At 38.5% G+C, this 26,707-nt stretch overlaps 1 protein-coding gene across 1 annotated transcript in view; it reads left to right on the top strand.

Moving 5' to 3' along the window:
- Positions 1-26,707, top strand: part of LOC129624674 (ATP-binding cassette sub-family C member 4-like) — a 160,010-nt gene that overhangs the window by 119,002 nt on the left and 14,301 nt on the right. The window contains 2 exon segments of the mRNA XM_055542836.1: positions 4,363-4,518; positions 26,417-26,589. Of these exon segments, the coding sequence (XP_055398811.1) occupies positions 4,363-4,518; positions 26,417-26,589 (329 nt within the window).

The raw sequence follows: 26,707 nt of genomic DNA, 5'->3' as shown, positions 1-26,707 counted from the left end.
TTTTAAACACTGTGAGCCTGGAAAAGAAGTAATGAGAGTCAAATGGGGAAGACAGGTGAAGGGGTTGCTTTGTGTGGGGCATTGGGGGTTGATTATGTTGCATTTGATGTGTGAAGAGAGGTCCAGGAGCAAGTGTCTAACAAGTGTCATCATCAGAACCAACCTGGTTGGAAAAACAGAAAGGGGCCATTGCAAAACAAATAACAGAAGATTTTCTCCAAGTATCTTTATAATTTTACTTATTTATTTTTGGCTGTGCTGGGTCTCTGTTGCTACTTGAGCTTTTCTCTAGTTGCTGTGTGTGCACTTCTCATTGTGGTGTCTTCTCTTGTTAAGATCTTGGGCTACAATGTGCAAGGGCTTCAGTAGCTGTGGACTGTAAGCTCAGGCCTGTAGTTGTGGTTGCCAGGTTCTAGAGCGCAGGCTCAATAGTTGTGGCTCATGGGCTTAGTTGCTTTGCAGCAGGTGGGATTCTACTGGACGAGGGATTGAACACATCTCTACTGCATTGGCAGGCAGATTCTTTCCCACTGAGCCACCAGGGAAGCCCTCCAAGTATGTTTAGATTGAAGAATGTAAGTTTACTGATACTGGTGATACTCTCCATGGGCAACTGGTAAAACCCTTTGGTTACCCAGATAAGACATTCAGACTATAGCTTTGACGACTGAATTCTAGGAATAATCAGAGTCAGATTTTCTTTGAGTTGCCTTTTTCTTTTTGGGGGCCTGTGGCCACACACCATGTGGTATCTTATTTCCCTGACTGGGGATTGAACCCACGCTTCCTGCAGTTTAAGAACAGAATCTTAACCACTGGAATGCCAGGGAAGTTCCCTGGTTTTTTAGTTCTCTTTGCTGGAGTTTGGAACACACAGTCCTGTGGTCATGAGCAGTCCTCAGTGCCCCTGCATATCTCAGCCCATTTACCCAAAGTTTACAGATGTTCCTGTTTGCACAGATGGATCAGTTTCAGTAGAGCTGATAACGTGGGAACATACAAATATTCTCACACATTAGTTCTCACCTATGTCCTGATGTGTATTGACTTATGTATGAGGACATGCAGAAATACAGGCACACCTATGGTATTGTGCTTCACAGATAATGCTTAAAAAAAAACAACAAAACAAAACAAATTGGACATTTATGGCAATGCTGTGTCAGGCAAGGACATCGACACCACTTTTCCTACAGCATATGCTCACTTCATGTTTCTCTGTCACATTTTGATAATTCTTGCAGTATTACAAACCATTTTATCATTATTATATTTACTATTCTGATCTGTGATGAATGATTTTTACTACTACCCTATAAATGCTCAGATGATTAGCATTCTTTTAGCATTAAAGTATTGAAAATAAAGTTATGTACGTTTTTATATATAATGCTATTGTACATCATTAGACTATAGTATAGTATAAACATAACTTTTATTTGTACATAGAAACAAAAAATTCATTTAACTTGCTTTATTTTATGATATTCACATTGTTGAAGTGGTCTGGAGCAAAATCCAAAATATCTTTGAGGCCTGCCTGTACACAGAACACATAAGCTACATATATACACACTACAATCTGCCTGTATGCAGAGAATGGCCCATCTATATTCTATGAATTAGGGTTAAACATAAAGTACAAAATGTCCTGAGAAGCCTATATGCTGATCAAGAAGCAACAGTTAGAACTGGACGTGGAACAACAGACTGGTTCAAAATTGGAGAAGGAGTACTTCAAGGCTGTATATTGTCACCCTGATTATTTAACTTATATACAGAGTACAACATGCGAAATGCTGGGCTGGATGAACCTCAAGCTGGAATCAACATTGCCAAGAGAAATGTCAATAACCTCATATATGCAGATGACACCACCCTTATGGCAGAAAGTGAAGAGGAATTAAGGAGCTTCTTGATGAAGGTGAAAGAGGAGAGTGGAAAAGATGGCTTAAAACTCAACATGCAAAAAATGAAAATCATGGCATCTGGTTCTATCACTTTATGGCAAATAGATGGGGAAACAATGGAAACTGTGATAGACTTTATTTTCTTAGGCTCCAAAATCACTGTGGACAGTGATTGCACCCATGAAATTAAAAGATGCTTGCTTCTTGTAAAAAAAACTACAACAAACCTAGACAGCATATTAAAAAGCAGAGATATTACTTTGTTGACAAAGGTGCATATAGTTAAAGCTATGGTTTTTCCAGTATTGATGTACAGATATAAGAGTTAGGTCATAAAGAAGGCTGGGCACTGAAGAATTGATGCTTTTGAACTGTGGTGGTGGAGAAGATTCTTGAGAGTCCCTTGGACAGCAAGGGGCTCCAACCAGTCCATCCTAAAAGAAATCAGTCCTGAATATTCATTCGAAGAACTAATGCTCAAACTGAAGCTCCAGTACTTTGGCTATCTGATGTGGAGAGCTGCTTCATTCTAGAAGACCCTGATGCTGGGAGAGATTGAATCAGGAGGAGAAGGAGATGACAGAGGATGAGATGGTTGGATGGCATCCCCAATTCAATGGACATAGTTTGAGAAAACTCCAAGAGATAGTGAAGGAAAAGGAATCGTGGCATGCTGCAGTCCTTGGTGTCACAAAGAGTCAGACATGACTGAGTGACTGAACAACAACAAAATGTCTTATATTCATCGTATTATCTTTATAAGATAATAAGATTAGCTAAACCCACGTTTCTTATGTTTAATCTCTATAAAGATAAATTCTTGTTTGAAACGCCATGATTGATTTGACAGACTAGGATTTGAAACTTTAGAGGTATTCAAATCAGAAAACATGAAAAGTTCCAAGCATTTTGATTATATTGCTCAGAAAGATTTAGTTGTTCTTTTTTTAAACACATGAGTTTTAAAACTACTGATTTATAAATGATACAAGCACATCATACACTCTCATCAGTTCCAGATTCTAAATAGAGATGTAAATCATCTCTTGGAAAGCTTCCTTCAGGGAATTTGCAGTTGGGCTTCCCTGGTGACTCAACGGTAGAGAATCTGCCTGCAAGGCAGGAAACCTGGGCTCCATCCCTGGGTCAGGAAGATCCCCTGGAGTAGGAAAAGGCAACCCACTCTAGTATTCTTGCCTGGAGAATTCCATGAGAGGAGCCTGGCGGGCTACAGTCCATGGGGTCGCAAAGAGTCAGACACAACTGAGTGACTAATACTTTCTTTTACTATAAAATTCTTTGGTGAAAAAGGCCAGTTTCTGCATATATATTTGAATGTGGTTTTATTCCTTACCAGCATTTTATCTGCATTATATTGATTCTTTAATCTTACTGTTTATACACTTAATTTCTTTCTGCTTTTGTTTTTAATAAATAGACTGACACTTGACATGTATTTTTCCAAGGTTTAGTTGCAAGTATTAATGTATTAATACAAAGCCTTTTGAAATGCTCTGATAAAAGGTCCCATGTAAACAGCAAACACTGTGTTGTTGTTTATCTCATTATGTGCATTTTGTCTACTGGCCTCTGTCTTTCAAGACTGAGACCTGCATTTTGTATTTGAAGATGTTTCTTTTCGAGATGGAATATAATTAAGATATGTAATATCAGGAAGTGATTTCATTTTTCTACTAAAGAATAATTTCTCTTAAATAAATGACATATCCCTGAGAAAGTGAGTACTTTTTGTGTATAACACTTCTGATTTGACTAGTCGAGATCTCTGTAAAATTATCCATGTAAATCTCAAGGTCAAATTACCCAGGGAGTAAAAGCTGACTTCTTATGGACCACTTAGGAGACTGCTGGTTTTTCACTGCCAGCAGATTATTTTTTAAGTCATCTTCTTCCTTTATTTACGAATGTTAGTTACACACACATACCCCCCCCACACACACACCACATACACATACATGTCTCTCCCTTTAATATACCACATAATGGATACTATGTGATAATTTCAGAAAACAAACAATTTTATGCATATTAAGCATTTATTCAGGGAAATCTGAATAAAATTGCCTGACATTTTTAGAAGGCATGAAAGTGACTCTAGTTTATATTATATATTCTTGGGATGATGGTGGTCTCAATCAGGGGCATTTGTGAATTTCTGTCATTTTTGGTTGCCACAATTTCGGGGTTGCATCTGGTATCTAGTGGGTTCATGGTTACTGTTAAACATCCTACAATATACAGGACAGGCCCCCAACCCCTCAACAGTGAATTGTGAATTGCCTGGTCCAAAATATCAGTAGGACCATGCTTGAGAAACTTACAGGCTACTCTTTATATATAATAGACTTTTTAAGATTCATCTTCAACAATCAGGGTTCTCCTGGGTTTTGTGCATCCTGTTAATCCTTCATCCCCCTGGGTCTCTTTACAGTATGGCATCGTGGGAAGAACAGGAGCTGGAAAAAGTTCCCTCATTGCTGCCCTTTTTAGATTGTCAGAACCTGAAGGTGGCATTTACATAGATGACATCTTGACAATATATATTGGACTGCACGATTTAAGGAAGAAAATGTCAGTTGCACCTCAGGTATGCACAGCAGAGCATTCTCACATGTTCTTTTTATAAGGCATTTAAGTTTAAGTGCTTTAATTTGATTTTTTTTTTTTTTCAAATTAAGTGAATGAGGTGATCATTTTTTTCCCAATAGAGCATATTTTTAGAGGAAGGTATTTTCAACAGACACTTTCATCAGATACCATGTTTCATTTTTTTGTTCATTTGTCAGTTTTGTGTGTGTGTGATTTAATAACTTACTGAGATAGATTTCTGGACTCAGACTTCCTCAGTTTCCATAGTTTTATCTGCTGATAATCACATAATTCTGAGAAGGATAAACTGTTTGTTTAGTGCTGGAGAGTTTCCTGTAGGGAAACATAAATTTTATTAATAAGTGTCTTACAGATGTAATTTTACTGTAGGAAATAAGGATATCTTTTCAAAGGTGATTATCTCCTTGGAGAACTTTCTGTGAAATTGTGGGGCTTTGAAAATTATAGGCTATATAGATGCTTTGGGGAGATTTTGATGATTTAGCTATTAATGAATAATTTTCACCTGGGAGGCAAGACAGAATAGTGAGGAAGAGCAGGGGACTCAGAATTCTGTTCCTATGAACCTCAGTTTTCTCTGTCTTACAAGGCAGCTAAGAGTACCAGCCTCTTGAACTGTGGTGAAGACAAAATAGGTCGGTGAGTGTGAAGTGCTTCATGTAGACCCATATGTCCCTGCTGTGATGGTGGAGTGTTGAATTGGCCATCTCTTCCTGGGCTCTGATTCTTTTGTCTTCTTCTTCTGAAAGAAGTATAACTTTCAGGGAAAGTTTTGGAGACTGGACTATGTGCATAGTAGACACTCCTATCATTCCTTGTGGTTCATTCACTCAATATAATTCTGTGGTACATACTGTGAAATTACTATCCTCCAGGTATATAGCCAAGGGCAACATATGCCCTGTGTCCTTATCTATCATCTTGTCCTCTGCTTTGACAGATTTGTGATTTCTTTTAAAAATTTGAGTTTTTATTTATGTATTCAGTAATCACCTGCCCATCAAAGGAAACTCAGTAAAATACCCTCTTGAGATGAGGAACAGAGAAGAGATGAGACAAAAAGAGCCAGGCAAATGTGCTTCCTGGAATGTGGGTGTAATGTGTCCTGAAATACCTGTTTATCAGGAAGTATGTACAACGTGGCAACCAAAGGAAGGCAAATGTGGAGTTGGGCTACCTACCCATGGCCTTTAAAATACCTGAAATTACTCTAAGTAGTTTTGAAACCAAGATATTCTTTTCAGACTCTAGTGAATGCCACCTCACACCCCTTAAGATGTCTGCTATCAAAGAAAAGAGAGAGAAAAGAAGAAAATGACAAGTGTTGGCAAGGATGTAGAGAAATTAGAATCCTTATTCATTGCTGATAGGGATGTAAAATAGAACAGCCACTATGGAAATCAACTTGTTGGTTGCTCTGAAAAGTTAAAGATAGAATTATCATATGACCTAGCAATTCTAATTTAGAGTATAAACCCAAAAGAATTGGAAGAAAGGTCTTGAAGAGATACTAGAACATACATGTTATATAGAGCATTATTCTCAACAGCAAAAAGATGAAGGCACCCAAGGGTCTATTGACATACGAATCAACAAACAAAATGTGGTACATATACATACAGTTGAATATTATACAGCCTTAAAAAAGAAGAAAATTCTAACACATGCCATAGCACAGATAAACCTTGAGAAAACTGAGTTAAGTGATATAAGCCAGTCACAAAGGGCAAATATTGTATGATTCTACTAACAGGAAGTACCTAGAGTAGTAAATTCATGGATACAGGACATAGAATGGTGGGTGCCAGGACTGGCCAGGAGAGGGGAGTTGTTGTTTAATGGGTACAGAGTTTCAGTTCTTCCAGATGAAAGATCTGTCACTGGATGGTGGTGATGGCTGTACAACAATGTGAATGTATTAAATACCACTGAACTGTGCATTTAAAGTGGTTAATCTAGTAAATTTTATGTGTATTTTACCAGTTTGAAAAAGTTTTTTTCAAAGGTATCCCTTTCAAGAAAAATGGGAAGACCTTTTTAGAACATTCAGTCCTGATATTTAAAGATTTCCTCTGGCTGTTAGATTTATGACTTGTTGTTACAGTAGAAAATAAATGAGCTTAGATTCCTTAGCTTTAGGTTTTGAGGGCCTAGAGGAGCTATCCCACGTTGAAGGTCAGGAAGGGTGGCGGTGAGGAGATATGCCTCATCCAAGGTAAGGAGCAGCGGCTGCGCTTTGCTGGAGCAGCTGTGAAGAGATACCCCACGCCCAGGTAAGAGAAACCCAAGTAAATTGGTAGGTGTTGCAAGAGGGCATCAGAGGGCAAACACACTGAAACCATACTCACGGAAAACTAGTCAATCTAATCACACTAGGACCACAGCCTTGTCTAACTCAATGAATCTAAGCCATGCACGTGGGGCAACCCAAGACGGGCGGATCTTGATGGAGAGATCTGACAGAATGTGGTCCACTGGAGAAGGGAATGGCAAACCACTTCAGTATTCTTGCCTTAAGAACCCCATGAACAGTATGAAAAGGCAAAATGATAGGATACTGAAAGAGGAACTCCCCAGGTCAGTAGGGGCCCAATATGCTACTGGAGATCAGTGGAGAAATAACTCCAGAAAGAATGAAGGGATGGAGTCAAAGCAAAAACAATACCCAGCTGTGGATGTGACTGGTGATAGAAGGAACGTCCGATGCTGTAAAGAACAATATTCCATAGGAACCTGGAATGTCAGGTCCATGAATCAAGGCAAATTGGAAGTGGTCAAACAAGAGATGGCAAGAGTGAATGTCGACATTCTAGGAATCAGTGAACTAAAATGGACTTGAATGGGTGAATTTAACTCAGATGACCATTATATCTACTACTATGGGCAGAAATCCTTCAGAAGAAATGGAGTAGCCATCATGGTCAACAAAAGATTCCAAAATGCAGTACTTGGATGCAATCTCAAAAACAACAGTATGATCTCTGTTCGTTTCCAAGGCAAATCACTCAATATCAGAGTAATCCAAGTCTATGCCCCAACCAGTAACACTGAAGAAGCTGAAGTTGAACAGTTCTATGAAGACCTACAAGTGCTTTTAGAACTAACACCCAAAAAAGATGTCCTTTTCATTATAGGGGACTGGAATGCAAAAGTAGGAAGTCAAGAAACACCTGGAGTAACAGGCAAATTTGGCCTTGGAATATGGAATGAAGCAGGGCAAAGACTAATAGAGTTTTGCCAAGAAAATGCACTGGTCATAGCAAACACCCTCTTCCAACAACACAAGAGAAGACTCTACACATGCACATCACCAGATGGTCAACACTGATATCAGATTGATTATATTCTTTTCAGCAAAAGATGGAGAAGCTCTATACAGTCAACAAAAACAAGACCAGGAGCTGACTGTGGCTCAGATCATGAACTCCTTATTACCAAATTCAGACTTAAATTGAAGAAAGTAGGGAAAACCACTAGACCATTCAGGTATGATCTAAATCAAATTCCTTATGATTATACAGTGGAAGTGAGAAATAGATTTAAGGGCCTAGATCTGATAGATAGAGTGCCTGATGAACTATGGAATGACTATCGTGACATTGTACAAGAGACAGGGATCAAGATCATCCCCATGGAAAAGAAATGCAAAAAGGAAAATGGCTGTCTGGGGAGGCCTTACAAATAGCTGTGAAAAGAAGAGAAGCAAAAAGCAAAGGAGAAAAGGAAAGATACAAGCATCTGAATGCAAAGTTCCAAAGAATAGCAAAAAGAGATTAGAAAGCCTTCCTCAGTGATCAATGCAAAGAAATAGAGGAAAACAACAGAATGGGAAAGACTAGAGATCTCTTCAAGAAAATTAGAGATACCAAGGGGACATTTCATGCAAACATGGTCTCGATAAAGGACAGAAATGGTATGGACCTAACAGAAGCAGAAGATATTAGGAAGAGATGGCAAGAATACACAGAAGAACTGTACAAAAAAGATCTTCATGACCCAGATAATCACGATGGTGTGATCACTCATTTAGAACCAGACATCCTGGAATGTGAAGTCAAGTGGGCCTTAGAAAGCATCACTACGAACAAAGCTAGTGGAGGTGATGGCACTCCAGTTGAGCTATTTCAAATCCTGAAAGATGATGCTGTGAAAGTGGTGCACTCAATATGCCAGCACATTTGGAAAACTCAGCAGTGGCCACAGGACTGGAAAAGGTCAGTTTTCATTCCAATCCCAAAGAAAGGCAATGCCAAAGAGTGCTCAAACTACCGCAAAATTGCACTCATCTCACATGCTGGTAAAGTAATGCTCAAAATTCTCCAAGCCAGGCTTCAGCAATACGTGAACCGTGAACTTCCTGATGTTCAAGCTGGTTTTAGAAAAGGCAGAGGAACCAGAGCTCAAATTGCCAACATCTGCTGGATCATGGAAAAAGCAAGAGAGTTCCAGAAAAACATCTATTTCTGCTTTATTGACTATGCCAAAGCCTTTGACTGTGTGGATCACAATAAACTGTGGAAAATTCTTAAAGACATGGGAATACCAGACCACCTGATCTGCCTCTTGGGAAATTTGTATGCAGGTCAGGAAGCCACAGTTAGAACTAACATGGAACAACAGACTGGTTCCAAATAGGAAAAGGAGTACGTCAAGGCTGTATATCGTCATCCTGCTTATTTAACTTCTATGCAGAGTACATCATGCGAAACGCTGGACTTGAAGAAAGACAAGCTGGAATCAAGATTGCCGAGAGAAATATCAATAACCTCAGATATGCAGATGACACCACCCTTATGCCAGAAAGTGAAGAGGAACTAAAAAGCCTCTTGATGAAAGTGAAAGTGGTGAGTGAAAATGTTGGCTTAAAGCTCAACATTCAGAAAATGAAGATCATGGCATCTGGTCCCATGACTTCTTGGGAAATTGATGGGGAAACAGTGTAAACAATGTCTGACTTTATTTTTGGGGGCTCTAAAATCACTGCAGATGGTGACTGAAGCCATGAAATTAAAAGACGCTTACTCCTTGGAAGGAAAGTTATGACCAACCTAGATAGCATATTCAAAAGCAGAGACATTACTTTGCCAACAAAGGTTCATCTAGTCAAGGCTATGGTTTTACCTGTGGTCATGTATTGATTTGAGAGTTGGACTGTGAAGAAGGCTGAGCACCGCAAAATTGATGCTTTTGAACTGTGGTGTTGCAGAAGACTCTTGAGAGTCCCTTGGACTGCAAGGAGATCCCACCAGTCCATTCTGAAGGAGACCAGCCCTGGAATTTCTTTGGAGGGAATGATGCTGAAGCTGAAACTCCAGTACTTTCACCACCTCACGGGAAGAGTTGACTCATTGGAAAAGACTCTGATGCTGGGAGGGATTGGGGGCAGGAGGAGAAGGGGACAAAAGAGAATGAGATGGCTGGATGGCATCACTGACTCGATGGACGTGAGTCTGAGTGAACTCCTGGAGTTGGTGATGGACAGGGAGGCCCGGTGTGCTGTGATTCATGGCGTCGTGAAGAGTCGGACACGACTGAGCGACTGAACTGATCTCTGAAATGGCCACGTTAGATTAGTTAGTAGAACTAAAGGGCATGTCTATAAAGTCCTTTCATATCCTTGGAAAAAAGCTTTAGAAACATGCCCTGCATTATTTTCAAAGCCTCTTAATAGAAAAAAGTTGTATGCTTGTGTACATAAAATAATTCTGTAAATAAATAACGTGAGATGATTCTTGGCTCTGCAAATAATATTTGGTAGCACATCTGAGCAAAAACTAAGCATACCTTGACATCAGCATGTTTTGGTTCTGTTCTGTTGGTTTCCATCATTCCTTTGAGCATGTTCTAGGTACACACTCCAGAGAGTCTACTTAGAAAATAGTGCTAAGCTTTGTGTCCATGTACATTCCACTTTATATGCATTTGTCTCCAAGGTGCAGTGTTGGTTGATTAATGAGAGAGAATCTGGAGAGAACTTGCAATGTGTAAAGGTTCCCAGGAAACCATTCAGGAGGCAGACAGGGCTGGAATGTTTAAGAGTGTAGGCCAGTGTCAACATGACTCACAGTTTTATTCCTGCTCTGCCTCATATGACTATGTTGCCTTGATGACGTCACTTGGCTGCCAAGCTTCAGCATTCTCATCCTTAAACCAAGTCTTAGAATCATTGCCACACAGATTTGTTATGAAGATATAACTGGATGAGATAATGTTTGTGTCCGTGTCTGGTTCTTGGGAAAGCTCAATCATTAGGAATTGTTATTATTCATAAGGATCAGGGCACTGGCCTGTGGGTATTATTTCTGTTTAAGTAAAAAGACTAACACATTCTGGAGTGTACAGCAAAGTGGCTCAGTTTTATATATTTTACATATGTAAAATTTTATATAAATATATATTTATATATATTATATGTGTGTATATATACACATATATATATATTTTACAGATTCTTTTATCATAGGTTATTGCAAGATATTACACATAGTTCCCTGTTCTATACAATACATCCCTCTTATCTATTTTGTATATAGTCGTGTGTATCTATTACTACCAGGTTTCTAATTTATCCCTCCACATTGCTTACATCTTTTGTAGCCACTAGATTCTTTTCTTATTGCAAAATTCAGACTTAAATGAAGAAAGTAGGGAAAACCACTAGACCATTCAGGTATGATCTAAATGAAATCCCTTATGATTATACAGTGGAAATAACAAATAGATTCGTGGCATTAGATCTGATAGAGTTCCTAAAGAACTATGTATGGATGGAGGTTTGTGACATTATACAGGAGGTGGTGATCACAACCATCCTCAGGAAAAAGAAATGTAAAAAGGTGAAATGGTTTTCTGAGGAGGCCTTACAAATAGCTGAGAAAAGAAGAGAAGCTAAAGGCAAAGGAGAAAAGGAAAGATATACCCATCTGGATGCAGAGTTCCAAAAAATAGCAAGGAGAGATAAGAAAGCATTCTTCAGTGATCAATGCAAAGAAATAGAGGAAAACAATAGAATGGGAAAGGCTAGAGATCTCTTCAGGAGAAGGCAATGGCACCCCACTCCAGTACTCTTGCCTGGAGAATCCGATGGATGGAGGAGCCTGGTAGGCTGTAGTCCATGGGGTCGCTAAGAGTTGGACAGGACTAAGCGACTTCACTTTCACTTTTCACTTTCCTGCATTGGAGAAGGAAATGGCAACCCACTCCAGTGTTCTTGCCTGGAGAATCCCAGGGACAGGGGAGCCTGGTGGGCTGCTGTCTATGGGGTCTCACAGAGTTGGACATGACTGAAGTGACTTAGCAGTAGCAGAGATCTCTTCAAGAAAATTAGAGATACCAAGGGAACATTTCATGCAAAGATGGGCTCGATAAAGGACAGAAATGGTATGGACCTAAAAGAAGCAGAAGATATTAAGAAGAGGTGGCAAGAATACACAGAAGAACTGTACAAAAAGATCTTCATGACCCAGATGATCACGATGGTGTGATCACTCACCTAGAGCCAGACATCCTGGAATACGAAGTCAGTGGGCCTTAGGAAGCATGAGCAAAGCTAGTGGAGGTGATAGAATTCCAGTTGAGCTATTTCAAATCCTGAAAGATTGATGCTGTGAAAGTGCTTCAGTCAATATGCCAACAAATTTGGAAAACTCAGTAGTGGCCACAGAACTGGAAAAGGTCAGTTTTCATTCCAATCCGAAAGAAGGGCAATGACAAAGAATGTTTAAACTACTGCACAATTGCATTCAACTCACACAATAGCAAAGTAATGCTCAAAATTCTCTAAGCTAGGCTTCAACAATCCATGAACTGAGAACTTCCAGAGGTTCGAGCTGAATTTAGAAAAAGCGGAGTAACCAGAGATAAAACTGCCAACATCAGTTGATCACAGAAAAAGCAAGAGAATTCCAGAAAAAAACATCTATTTCTGGTTTATTAACTACACCAAAGCTTTTGACTGAGGATCACAACAAAATGTGGAAAATTTTTCAAGAGATGGGAATCATAAGCCACCTTAAATGCCTCCTGAGAAATCTGTATGCAGGTCAAGAAGTAACAGTTAGAATGGGACATAGAACAACAGACTAGTTCGAAATTGGAAAAGGAGGACATCAAAGCTGTATATTGTCACCCTGTTTATTTAACGTATGCAGAGTACATCACATGAAATGCCGACCTGGATGAAGCACAAGCTGGAATCAAGACTGTAGGGAGAAATATCAATAAGCTCAGATATGCAGATGACACCACCCTTATGGCAGAAAGTAAAGAGGAACTAAAGAGCCTCTTGATGAAAGTTAAAACAGAGAGTGAAAAAGCTGGCTTAAAACTCAACATTCAAAAAAATAAGATCATTGTTTATGGTCCCATCACTTCATGGCAGGTAGATGAGGAAACAATGGAAACAGTGAGAGACTATTTTCTTGGGCTCCAAAATCACTGCAGATGGTGACTGCAGTCATGTAATTAAAAGACACTTCTACTTGGAGGAAAGACTATGACAAACCTAGACAGCATATTAAAAAGCAGAGACATTACTTTGTTGACAAAGGTCCATCTAGTCAAAGCTATGGTTTTTCCAGCAGTCATGTATGGATGTGAGTGTTGGGCCGTAACGAAGACTGAGTGCTGATAAATTGATGCTGTTGAACTGTGGTGTTGGAAAAGATTCTTGAGAGTCCCTTGGACTGCAAGGAGATCAAATCAGTCAATCCTAAAGGAAATTAGTCCTGAATATTCATTGGAAGGTTTGATGCTGAAGCTCCAATACTTTGGCCACCTGATGTGAAGAGCTGATTCATTAGAAAAGACCCTAATGCTGGCCAAGACTGAAGACAGGAGAAGGGGATGACAGAGGATGAGATGGTTGGATGACATCACTGATTTGATGGACATGAGTTTGAGCCAGCTCCAGGGGTTGGTGATGGACAGGGAAGCCTGGTGTACTGCAGTCCATGTGGTTGAACAGAGTCAGACATAGCTGAGGGACTGAACTGAGTGTGTTTTCTATGTGTGTGAGTCTATCTCTGTGTTGTAAACAAGTTCATTTCTATCAGTTTTAAGATTCCACATATGAGTGATCTCATGTGATGTTTGTCTTTCTCTGTCTGACTTATTTCATTTAGTCTGACAACCTCTGGGTCCCCATCCTTGTTACTGTGATTGGCATAATTTCATTTTTGTATGGCTGATAATATTCCATTGTATGTTTGCATATGTGTGTATATCCCACATCTTCTTTATTCATTCATCTGCCATGGACATATCTTGGCTATTTTAAGTACTTCTGCTGTGAATATTGGGGTACATGTATCTTTTTGAATTAGGATTTTTGTCTTGTCTGGATATATGCTGAGGTGTGGAGTTGTTGAATCACATGAGAACTCTTTTTCTGTTTTTTTAAGGAACCTCCACATTGTTTTCCATAACTGCACCAGTTTACATTGCCACAAACAGTGTGGGAAGGTACCCTTTTCTCCATACCCTCTCCAGCATTTATTATTTGTAGACTTTTTAATGATGGCCATTCTGACCTGTGTGAAGTCATACCTCACTGTCATTTTGATCTACATTTCTCTAATAATTAGTGATGTTGAGTACCTTTTCATATTCATATTGCCCATTTGTATTTCTCTTTGGAGAATCTCTAGGTCTTCAGCCCATGTTTTGATTGCAATGTTTGCTTCTTTAATATTGAGCTGTATAAGCTATTGTATATACAGAAATCTCTTGCCTTTATATCTAAAACCAAAGTATCAGAAAGAGAAATTAAGGAAACAATCTCACTAGCCATCATGTCAAAGGAAGAAAAAGCAACACTAGGAATACCTAGGAATAAACCTACCTAAGAAAATAAAAGACCTATAGTCCAAAACTATAAGACGCTTGATGAAAAAAATCAAAGACGATACAAACAGATGGAAAGATATACTGTGTTCTTAGATTGGAAGAATCAATATTGTTGAAAAGGACTATTTACAGATTCAATGCAATCCCTATCAAATTACCAGTGGCAGCTTTCACAGAACTAGAACAAAAAAATGTTTTTTGTTTTTTTTTTTTTTAATTTGTATGTAAACAGAAAAGACCTCAAATAGTGAAAATGGTCTTGAGAAAGAGCAAAACTGGAGGAATCACAGTCTCTGACTTCAGACTATACTACAAAGATACAGTAATGGAAAAAGTATGTTACTGTCACAGAAACTAGACACATAGATTAGTGGAACAGGATAGAAAACCCAGAAATGCACCTATGCACTATGGTCAGTTAATCAAAGACAAAAGAGGAAAGAATATGTAATGGAATAAATAAATTCCTTCCAGTCTTCAATAAATAGTGCTGGGAAATCTGGACAACTACATGTAAAAGAATGAAATTAGAACTTTCTCTAATACCATATGCAAAAATAATGTCAAAATGAATTAAAGACCTAAAGACCTGTAAAACATGATCCAATAGGAAAATATAGATAGAATACTCTTTGACACAAAGCACAGCAATATATGTTCTTGGATCTGTCCCCTAAAGTCATGGAAACAAAAACAAAAATAAACTAGGTCCAATGGGACCTAGTTAAACTTAAAAGAATTTGCAGTGCAAAGGCAACCATAAATAAAACCGAGAAGACAGCCTATGGAATGAAAAAAAAAAAAATTTGCAAATGCTGCAGCCAACAAGGTATTAATTTCTGAAATATACTAGCAGGATTCAAATTTAAAGAGATTCCCAAGGACCTGGGTAGGCAGAGACAGAGGAGTGTTGACATAGACCCTGAGTCCTGGGGGGATCTTTCAGAAATGAATGCTGTGTACATAAGAAGGTACTCCTCAATTTGTGTTCAAAATTTCAGCAATAAGGAAAAATGAAAGCTCTTCCTAAATAATTCCTTGAACAGAACAGGTAGCTGAAGTATGTTCATCCTTCGTGCTGAAGATCTGAAGTAGTTAAGTATGTTTCCCAGAAAGAACACTGATTGTGATTATGTTCAGGGAGTAGCTGCTTATCTGAAAGGATCTGGAAAATGAAGATGGAGAAAAGAGGAATATTGTTGACCAGCCTCCGCTTGCCTGGCCACATCATCTGTTTTAACCTCATGCACACAACTGAAGGATGAGAAATTGCCTGCATGTAGAATATTAGGGTTGATAATTACAAACAGTAAGAAGTTTTATGAAAATCTAAAGTAGAATGATGGTGGTTATTACCCTGAAAAGGAACCCTTACTATTGCATAGATTGTTGTTTATTCTTTGATTCTAGATTCAAGAGTTTTAAGGGAGACCTTAAATTTGGGTCTTGGGATTTTTCAGTTCAGTAATCATTTTGAAATGGCTGACCAGTGATTTCACTGCTTTGGAGGCATATTGGTCACTTAATCAACTTTGGGCAAATAAAGCTCCTTTTTTAAAAATATAAATTTATTTATTTTAATTGAAGGTTAATTACTTTGCAATATTGTATTGGTTTTGCCATACATTAACATGAATCTGCCACAGGTATACACAGATGTATAGAATAAAGCTCCTTTTATCATGTCTTTTTAATTTTGGATTTTTCTTAGAGATACACATTTTTTAGTGGCGTACCCTGAGTCTTCTGCATTACTTTGTCTCTCACCATACTTAAAACAGAGACAATATTGAAAGAAGGTACAAGAGGCTGTCTGAGTGTCATTCTTCTTCATGACTAGGCAAAATAAGTATCTGTCTTCTTTATCTTTAGTCTCAGGCTTTTGTGAAGTGAAGCCCCAAGGCCAGGCACGATTTTGAGGCTGGTGATTCCGAGCAGTTCCGGGCACTTGTGGAAGCGTCAGGTCTCCTCTTGTTCCCACACGTGTGCCTCCCCTTGTTCTGCCCCCTTCACTGAAAGGAGCCTATTGGGCTCTTCTCTGCTCATATTATGTGACCTGGCTTACTAGAGCCTTCCAGAAGAAAATGTAAATATTCTACGTGAGCTTTTGTACAAGATTCTATCTTGAAACTTGGAAGGACGCATATATTTCTAGGGTAATTTACTTGTGGCTCCTCCAAAAGTAGAACAGGAAAAGTTATTTAAATAATTTTATTATGACCCAGGTCATAATGGGTTTCAGGTCATCCTGACCTTGCAGTTAATAATGAGGTTCTGTGAAGCAGGTCATCCTGACACACAGGTGAAAGAATGTGGGGATCAGGTTGATGCAGAATCCGAGATCTCTCCATGGACAGAGGTGCTGCAGACTCCAGGAGCTGATTTCTCTTTGCACCTGTGGGGATATTCCTTTCATACAAATGAAGAGATTCCATATCCTATAAGACTGACCAGTGGAGAGAAGAGCCTAGTTTATTCTTCATTGCCAGCGTGTAAATATTTAATGGTTTTGCTTTGAGGCACAAACCTCAACTAATCATGTGATTTATATTTCCCAGTCACACTAGGATTGACAGCTAGTTTATGTAGATCTTGATGTAAATTTCTCCAGAATTATATCCTCAGTTTGCATGTGTGTGCTTAAGCAGGTATTCCCAGGAAGCCTTTTTTTTTAAAAAAAAAATCAAATCCTCCTTTCTCTTCTTCAGTTTTTTTTTATTATGGTAAAAAACTTCTTCAACACTTTCTTCTTCTGTTAATGTTCAGTAGTCTGGAAGACATTTTGTAGCACATTTTGTACATGGAAAATTATTTTATAATGTTTTCTAAACATATGTTTGCAACTTTATTATTAAAAATTACAGTGAATTTTGATATTTTATATTTCAATTCTGTTCTGTAAGCATTGGATATAATGCAAAGAGGTTAAGGTAATAACATTCACTGGAAGAATGAGGAACAATCTGGATCCTTTTAATGAACATACAGATGAGGAACTGTGGAATGTCTTAGAAGAGGTAATTTATTAATATTAAATATAATTAACTTGTTAGCATCAGTATCCATGTGTGTACATTTAGAGCATTGAAGGTAATTAAGAGGAACTTAACAGCTTAACTGACTTTGTTTACATCCTAGAAGAACATTGATGATATGTCTGCACTTAAAATGTTTGTTAATTGATGATGATGAAAACCAACAATATAACTTGGAAATATAATTGCCATATTTCCATTTTAGCTTTTTCCTTAAAACGTTGAATGACTAGATACATTATTTTGTCCTTAGCAGAGCACTAAACTAGATTTTAAAGCTGTGGGATCAAATTCTACTAGTGATCTAGTGATGTAATTACCCTAATTACCCTCCAGTGTTCATTTTATTCTTCTGGTCTTAGGGAACATTTACTAAGTGGAGATAAGAGTAGTTTTTCATTATTAACTGAAAGATGTGAATGAGATCAGACCAATAAAATGAGGAAGTTTCATAGTAAAGTGTTTATAAAAGTATATTATAGAGTTGGAATGTGAGAAAACAGAAGACAGAGATACGTGCAGTCATGTCTGACTCTTTGCAACCCCACAGACTGTAGCCTGCCAGGCTTCTCTGTCCATGGAATTCTCCAGGCAAGAATACTGGAGTGGGTTGCCATTCCCTTGTCCAGAGGATCTTCTCAACCCAGGGATCGAACCTGAGTCCCCCACATTGCAGGCAGATTCTTTACTGTCTGAACCACCAGGAAAGCCCTGGAATATGAGAATGACTATTTATTGGCGATTGCTGGAATCAAGATTGCCGGGAGAAATATCAATAACCTCAGATATGCAGATGACACCACTCTTATGGCAGAAAGTGAAGAGGAACTAAAAAGCCTCTTGATGAAAGTGAGAGTGGAGAGTGAAAAAGTTGGCTTAAAGCTCAACATTCAGAAAATGAAGATCATGGCATCTGGTCTCATCACTTCATGGGAAATGGTTGGGGAAACAGTGGAAACAGTGGCTGACTTTATTTTTCTGGGCTCCAAAATCACTGCAGATGGTGACTGCAGCCATGAAATTAAAAGACACTTACTCCTTGGAAGAAAGTTATAACCAACCTAGATAGCATATTCAAAAGCAGAGACATTGCTTTCCAACAAAGGTCCGTCTAGTCAAGGCTATGGTTTTTCCTGTGGTCATGTATGGATGTGAGAGTTGGACTGTGAAGAAGGCTGAGCACCACATAATTGATGCTTTTGAACTGTGGTGTTGGAGAAGACTCTTGAGAGTCCCTTGGACTACAAGGAGATCCAACCAGTCCATTCTGAAGGAGATCAGCCCTGGGATTCCTTTGGAGGGAATGATGCTGAAGCTGAAACTCCAGTACTTTGGCCACCTCATGGGAAGAGTTGACTCATTGGAAAAGACTCTGATGCTGGGAGGGATTGGGGGCAGGAGGAGAAGGGGACGACAGAGGATGAGATGGCTGGATGGCATCGCTGACTCGATGGACGTGAGTCTGAGTGAACTCCGGGAGTTGGTGAGGGACAGGGAGGCCTGGCGTGCTGCAATTCATGGGGTTGCAGAGTCAGACACTACTGAGCGACTGAACTGAACTGATGTCATTTTAATGCTGCACATGAATGCAGGTAACAGAACCCTGGAGAATTTGCTAAGTTTTTACATGAATAGGTTTATTTTTAGAGAATTTTCTGTCATTTGTGTCATGTTTTCCTTTGCCCCACTTCCTTGAATTTCCTTACCCTTGTGTGAAACATTTTTGACTATTAACTTGCTGTTGGTTTGAATATTTAATACAATTTATTTTGTGTATTTGCCCTCATTTTATAAATCAGTTCTACTGATGGCACAAACTCTAGAATTCTAAACCAGAGACAGTCTTTGAATTTCTCCTAGGACCTAGCTCAGTCTTTTGCTTCTAAAAAGTAAGCACATGCACTAACAACGAAAGATCAGAAAGAGAAATTAGGAAACAATCCCATTACCATTGCAATAAAAAAAATAAAATACCTAAGAATAAACCTATTGAAGGAAGCAAAAAATCAATACTCAGAAAACTGTAAGATACTGACAAAGGAAACCAAAGACAACACAAACTGATTGAAGGATATAACATGTTCTTGAATTTGAAGAATCAATATTGTGAAAATAACTATACTACCCAAAGAATCTACAGATTCAATACAATCCTTATGAAATTACCAGTGGTGTTTTCCATAGAATTAGGGCTAAAAATTTTACAATTTGTATGGAAACACAGACAATCCCGAATAGCCAAAGCAATCTTAAGAAAGAAAAAATGAAGCTGGGAAAATTAGGCTCCTTGATTTCAGACTACATTATTAAGTTGACCAAAAAGTTCATTATGTAAGATGTTATAGAAAGTCCCAAATGACCTTTTTGACAAATTCAATGCAGAGCTACAGTAAGCAAGATGGTTTGGTACTGCCCCCCCCCCAAAAAAAAAAAAAAAAAAAAACAGAAACATAGATCAATGGAATAGGATAGAAAGCCCAGAGATAAACTCATATACCTATGGTCACCTAATCTATGATGAAGGAGGCAAGAATATAGAATGGAGGGAAAACCTCTCTTCAATAATTGGTGCTAGGAAAATTGGATGGCTACATCTAAAAGAATGAAATTAGAACACTCCCTAATACCATAAACAAAAATAAACTTAAAATGAATTAAAGACCTAAATGTAAGACCAGACACAATAAAACTCTTAGAGGAAACATATGAAAAAAACATTCTTTGACACAAATAACTCTAAATTTTTTATTGTTCTCTTCATTTCAGAGAAGTGTGGCATAGTTCTTTAATTTTTGTTGTTGTTGTTGTTACACAAATCTGAGTGATTGTTTTTCTTATTTTGAATTGATGTGTTTGTCATTTAGTGTTACCCTCCCAGGGAAGCTCTGAAATCTGTAACATATAGATGAGCCTTGACTATGAGCAGGCAGTTTTGGAGGCCTGACAATTTTCAGCCAGTAATTCTGGTTTGTGAAGGATGTCAGCACTGAGTCTTTACACACCCACCGAGCTTTCCAGCAATGTGGGGATTTTGTTTTCCTGCTGCTACTGCTGCTGCTGCTAAGTCGCTTCAGTTGTGTCCGACTCTGTGTGACCCCATAGACGGCAGCCCACCAGGCTCCCCTGTCCCTGGGATTCTCCAGGCAAGAACACTGGAGTGGGTTGCCATTTCCTTCTCCTTTGTTTTCCTAAATTGGGCAAATTGCTTTCCTTCTCCTGCCCTAAAATAAGTGCACCTCTGATTTCATATAAGTTTGTGAGTCTATAGTGAAATTCTAGGAGAGAAGAGTGGAGAGCAGTTAACTATCAAATCTAATAAAAGATAGGTTGATCCACTGATCTGTTTTTTATTTTATTTTTAAACTTTACAAAATTGTATTAGTTTTGCCAAATATCAAAATGAATCCACCACAGGTATACACGTGTTCCCCATCCTGAACCCTCCTCCCTCCTCCCTCCCCATAACCCTCCCTCTGGGTTGTCCCAGTGCACTAGCCCCAAGCTTTCAGTATCGTGCATCGAACCTGGACTGGCAACTCGTCTCATACATGATATTATACATGTTTCAATGCCATTCTCCCAAATCTTCCCACCCTCTCCCTCTCCCACAGAGTCCATAAGACTGTTCTATACATCAGTGTCTCTTTTGCTGTCTTGTACACAGGGTTATTGTTACCATCTTTCTAAATTCCATATATATGCGTTAGTATACTGTACTGGTGTTTTTCTTTCTGGCTTACTTCACTCTGTATAATAGGCTCCAGTTTCATCCACCTCATTAGAACTGATTCAAATGTATTCTTTTTAATGGCTGAGTAATACTCCATTGTGTATATGTACCATAGCTTTCTTATTCACTGATCTTGAATTTACAGGACAGTTTTAATGGTGAAATTATTATATCTTAAAACAAACTGGAAGTACTGGTAAATTATTTTTCTTTTTGTTTCTCAGCTGATATATATATATATATATATATTTTTTTTTTTTACAGATTCTCAGGTAGAAAAATTACTCTAGAATTTTAGAAGACATTGTTCCATGGACAGAGAGGCAACGTTAATCTAAATTTTAAAAATGATGAAGTGGTAGAAGGGGTATATAACACTAAGATCTACCTTTATTTAAACTACATTTGGAGCTTTCTATAAAAAGAAACAGACATGAGTTTATTTCAAAAGTGAAGTATGTGGTTTCCATGTATTGCTTCTGTAATTGACCCAGTTTACTTTGGTAATATCACTTAGAGAAATCATCCCATTATTGTGTTTCTCTAGGAATTGCCTCTTTATGACTGTTTTAAAGGAAACCTACCAAATCTTTCATTGGAAACATACAGATGTGATAAAGAAAAGTTCCTAAAGAAATAGAATAATGGGGTGATTTATCACTCTAAGTGTGTGCATGTGCATGCTTGGTCGTATCTGACTTTTTATGACCCTCTGTGGAACTGTAGCCCACCAGACTCATCTGTCCATGTAGTTTTCCAGGCAAGAAATACTGGAGTGGGTTGCTGTTTTCTTTCTCCAGGGGATCTTCCCAAACCAGGAATTGAATCCACATCTCTTGCATCTCCTGCATTGTTAGGAGGATTCAAAACCACTGTAGCACCTGGAAAGCCCATCACTCTAAGAGGTATCACTAAATCAGTGAGGTCAATTTTTAAGTAACTCAAAACCCTAGTTATTAGTTTGTAAATCGTGCCAAACTGGACATGTGAACCCAAATTCACAGGAGTGGCCTGAGCATGAGTAGGAGGGAACGGCTATGTTTTCTTCTTTTAAAGTCCTCTAATTCTGTTCCCTCCTTCTTCCTTGGGACAGATGGACATTCAGAAGGGAGACAGTGCAATGGATGCTGACCATCTCATCTTGGTTATTTTTCAAAATATGCTGAAAATACATTTTTTCATATACTGAAAACTAGCCACCTTACTATAAATTGACAAAAGCTCATTAGTTAATTAGTTCTGATTGAGGCATTAAGAAACAAAGACAATGCCACACATATAACATAAATATACCTGAAGATGAAGCACCTTATCAGTCAAAGGTTAAAAGAGCACAGTAGATAAAACTCTCGAAATGAATCATCCGTGCGTTGCTTCTGAGTGAAGTAAATCAGAAAGAAAAACACCAAGACAGTATATTAATACACACACATACACACACACATACATACACACACACACACACACACACATATATATAATTTAGAAAGATGGTACGATGAACCTATATGCGAGACAGCAAAAGAGACACAGATGTAAAGAACAGACTTTTGGACTCCTTGGGAGAAGGTGAGGGTGGGATGATTTGAGAGAATAGCATTGAAACATGTATATTATCATATGTGAAATAAATCGCCAGTCCAGGTTTGATGCATGAGTCAGAGTGCTCAGGGCTGGTGCACTGAGATGACCCTGAAGGATGGGATGGGGAGGGAGGTGGGGGGTGGGTTCAGGATGGGGAACACATGTACACTCATGGCTGATTTTTGTCAATGTATGGCAAAAACCACTACAATATTGTAAAGTAAGTAGCCTCCAATTAAAATAAATAAATTAACTAAGAAAATAAAAACAAAACAGCTTAGGTTCTGGGATATGAAGTTAAGCATTCAGTCTGTCCAGTCAAAACTGGGGAAGAAATCATGCAGTCAAATGTTTGATATTAATAGTGTCTCTGTTTGGACTATGGCATCTGGTCCCATCACTTCATGGCAAATAGATGGGGAAACAGGGGAAACAGTGGCTGACTTTATATTTTGGGGCTCCAAAATCACTGCAGATGGTAGCTGCAGCCATGAAATTAAAAGACGCTTACTCCTTAGAAGGAAAGTTATGACCAACCTAGACAACATATTAAAAAGCAGAGACATTACTTTGTCAACAAAGGTCCGTCTAGTCAAGGCTATGGTTTTTCCAGTAGTCATATATGGATGTGAGGGTTGGACTGTAAAGAAAGCTGAGTGCCAAAGAATTAATGCTTTTGAACTGTGGTGTTGGGAAAGACTCTTGAGAGTCCCTTGGACTGCAAGGAGATCCAACCACTCCATCCTAAAGGAAATCAGTCCTGAATATTCATTGGAAGGACTGATGTTGAAGCTGAAACTCCAGTATTTTGGCCATCTGATGTGAAGAGCTGACTCATTTGAAAAGACCCTGATGCTGGGAAAGATTAAGGGTAGGAGGAGAAGGGAACGACAGAGGATGAGATGGTTGGATGGCATCACCGACTCAATGGACATGAGTTTGAGTAAACTCCGGGAGTTGGTGATGGACGGGAGGCCTGGCGTGCTGCGGTCCATGGGGTCTCAAAGAGTCGGACACGGCTGAGCAACTGAACTGAACTGTTTGGACAGAAGTGTGTCTTATCAGACAGGAAACGAAGATACAGAAACCTGGGCATCAGCAGCCTGTGCATCAGGAACCACGTGGTTCAGTCCTTGCTGTGGGACAGCTCATATATCCACTTCCTGGGGCCTTGTATTGGGTAAACTAGCTTTCTTTTTACTTCGTTTAATGCTGGTCCTGCTCTAGTAAAAGCTCTTCACCGTCTGTGGATTGCATTTCCCTGTCTCCTTCTAGCCCACACTCTTCTTTTTGAAAAGCCACACCTTTCTTTTTGAAAAAATAAATAAATAAAAAAGATTCCACACAATATAGAAACCGTCTGACATCTGTGTTGACCTTCTATGAGGGGTGTTGGTGCATGGTTGGTAGACAGAGTATATGTAGTAGGTACATTGAAAATCTTTATGGAGATAGAAATAGGGTACATTAAATTTCAGTGTATTATTTTGCAATTTTGTTATATTCTATTATTTTCCCAAACTCAAAAACAATCTGAAGGATTCTGTACTGAGATGTATAATTTTGAATAGTATTATTTACTCCATTTTCCTTAAATCATAACTTTTTCAGTGCTTTCCACTGTTTAAAATGTGAAGTTGTGATATCTTGGAGCCAGTTAATTGTTATAAGAATATATTCCTTTTACACTTACACTTAATAAGAAAAGAGTGTTATATATAAATTATTTATCTATGTGGATTTATTTTCTAATTTATAGGAACAGATATGTCACATGAGATTCACTCATGCCTTCATTCATACAGCCAACAAATATCGACTGAAAGCTTGTTAGACAGGCATTGTTGCAGACTCTGGGACTATCACAATCATCAAAAGACAAAGTCTCTACCATTTTGGAGCTTAAATTCTCTTGGAGAAGATGGAAAACAAGCCAGTGCATATGTAACAAGGTCTCAGTGCTGATACACACAAAGGAGGAAAATGGAGCAGACCATGAAGAGAGCCTAGCTGACAATATTATTAATATTGGGCAATGTCTATTGATCTGTTGAAAATTCTACATGTACTGATTCATTTTATACTCCATCAATGTTAGGTACTCATCTTTATAATTATGATATTATGATATTATAGTCTTAGAGTTTAGAAAGCTAAGGTAGAGTAAGTTTAGTAACTCGTCCAGTTGGCAGAGCCAGGCAGGACTTACGCCCAGACTGTCAGAATAAAGCCTCCAATTTTTTTTTTTTTTTTTTTCCTGTGCTGGTTCTTCATTGATGCTTGCAGGCTTTATCTAGTTGCAGCAAACAGGGGCTACTCTTTGTTGCAGTGCACAGGCTTCTCACTGACATGGCTTCTCCTGTTGTGGCACCTGGACTCTGGAGCTCACAGGCTTCAGTACTGTGGCCTGCAGGCTCAGGAGTTGCAGCCTGTGGGCTCTAGAGTTGGGCTCAGTAGTTGTGGCACATGGGTTCACTTGCCCCTTGCCATGTGGGATCTTCCTGGGCCGGCGATGAAACCCATGTCCTCTGCATTGGCAGGAGGATTCTTAACCATTGGACCACCAGAAAGTCCCAAGCCTCCAATTTATTGTTTTAAAATTTTCAAATCACAGGAACATTGAAGGAATAGTATGATGAACACATATACACATTCACCTCATTTATCAGCTGTTAGTATCTTCCCATCTTTGCTCCACCTCTTCTATAATCTATATTTTTCTGAATTGTTTATAAGTTGTAGAAATGTTTATTAAAAGTTGGATTTCACCTTTAAATACATAAATGTACACCTTATAAGAACAAGTACATTCCCTTATATATCCTAACACAGTTATCTCAATCAATAAATTTAATAGTAATATTATACTATTATCTGTATATTTTCAGATTCTTTAGTTGTAACTCCTAGTTATTATTGTCTCTGCTTCTATTGTTCTTTTTACCCATTTTAATACTTAATTATAACTTGATTTTGTCATTACACTACAGAAGGCCTTCATATTCATATATTCTCATACATCACCTATAACCATATTCTGGGGGAAATAAGATGTTGTGTCTTACTTTTCATGAGTTTTCTTTCACTGCAAGACATTTATGACACTGAGGAAAATGCACTTGATTGGTCCACTATTTATAGAATTAAACTTGGGAAAGAGCCATCACCAGAGCAGGTTCCAGGATTATTAATGTACAAGGTGCAGTTTGCCATTGTTTGAATTTGTATAAACTTCACCAAATAGTAAAGTGCTGATAGGATTATATCTTCAGAGCAAAAGACTTCCTGTAAAAATTTTTAAGTTTTTCTTTAGTGTACCAACTTCTATGCAAGAACTTTGGGAAACTGGACTCAACCATAAAGATTGTTTTAACTTTTCTGCTTAAACCACATTGGAAGAAACAGCTTCATTTTTTTGAGAGACTTCTTAGCTCATCCCTAGGTGGATTTTCTGGAAGATGTCCTTTGGCAGGGATCGGGTATATTGAGATCTTTCTGTCCTGACTTGACTCCACCATCTTTCTCAGTGAACACTCTTTGGAAAGAGCTCTCCCCTTCACCTGGATGTACATATAAGATACATAAGAAGTCCTTAGGATGTCAAAGTTCTAATGAGTAAGAGGCTTGTCTACTTTAGTAACAGTTTGCTTAGGAAAATGCCATTCTTTCTGTATCCACAGGTGCAACTTAAAGACACCATCGAACATCTTCCTGGTAAAATGAATACTGAATTAGCAGAGTCTGGGTTGAACTTGAGTGTTGGACAGAGACAACTGGTGTGCCTTGCCAGGGCTATTCTCAAGAAAAATCAGATATTGATTATTGACAAAGCCACATCAAACGTGGATCCAAGGTATGGAGCTGAGACCCAGGAAACCTTGAAACTGACTTCTAAATGTGGTAAATGGAAAACATTTAGTGATGCTTAGAAATGTTTCTAAGTGTTCTCTTGGCCCGATGGATATTTGTTG

This window comes from Bubalus kerabau, chromosome 12, assembly GCF_029407905.1.
Source record: "Bubalus kerabau isolate K-KA32 ecotype Philippines breed swamp buffalo chromosome 12, PCC_UOA_SB_1v2, whole genome shotgun sequence".
In the NCBI taxonomy this organism is placed as follows: Eukaryota; Metazoa; Chordata; class Mammalia; order Artiodactyla; family Bovidae; genus Bubalus; species Bubalus kerabau.
Note: the sequence above shows the minus strand (reverse complement) of the source record. Positions and strands in the feature narration are given on the sequence as shown.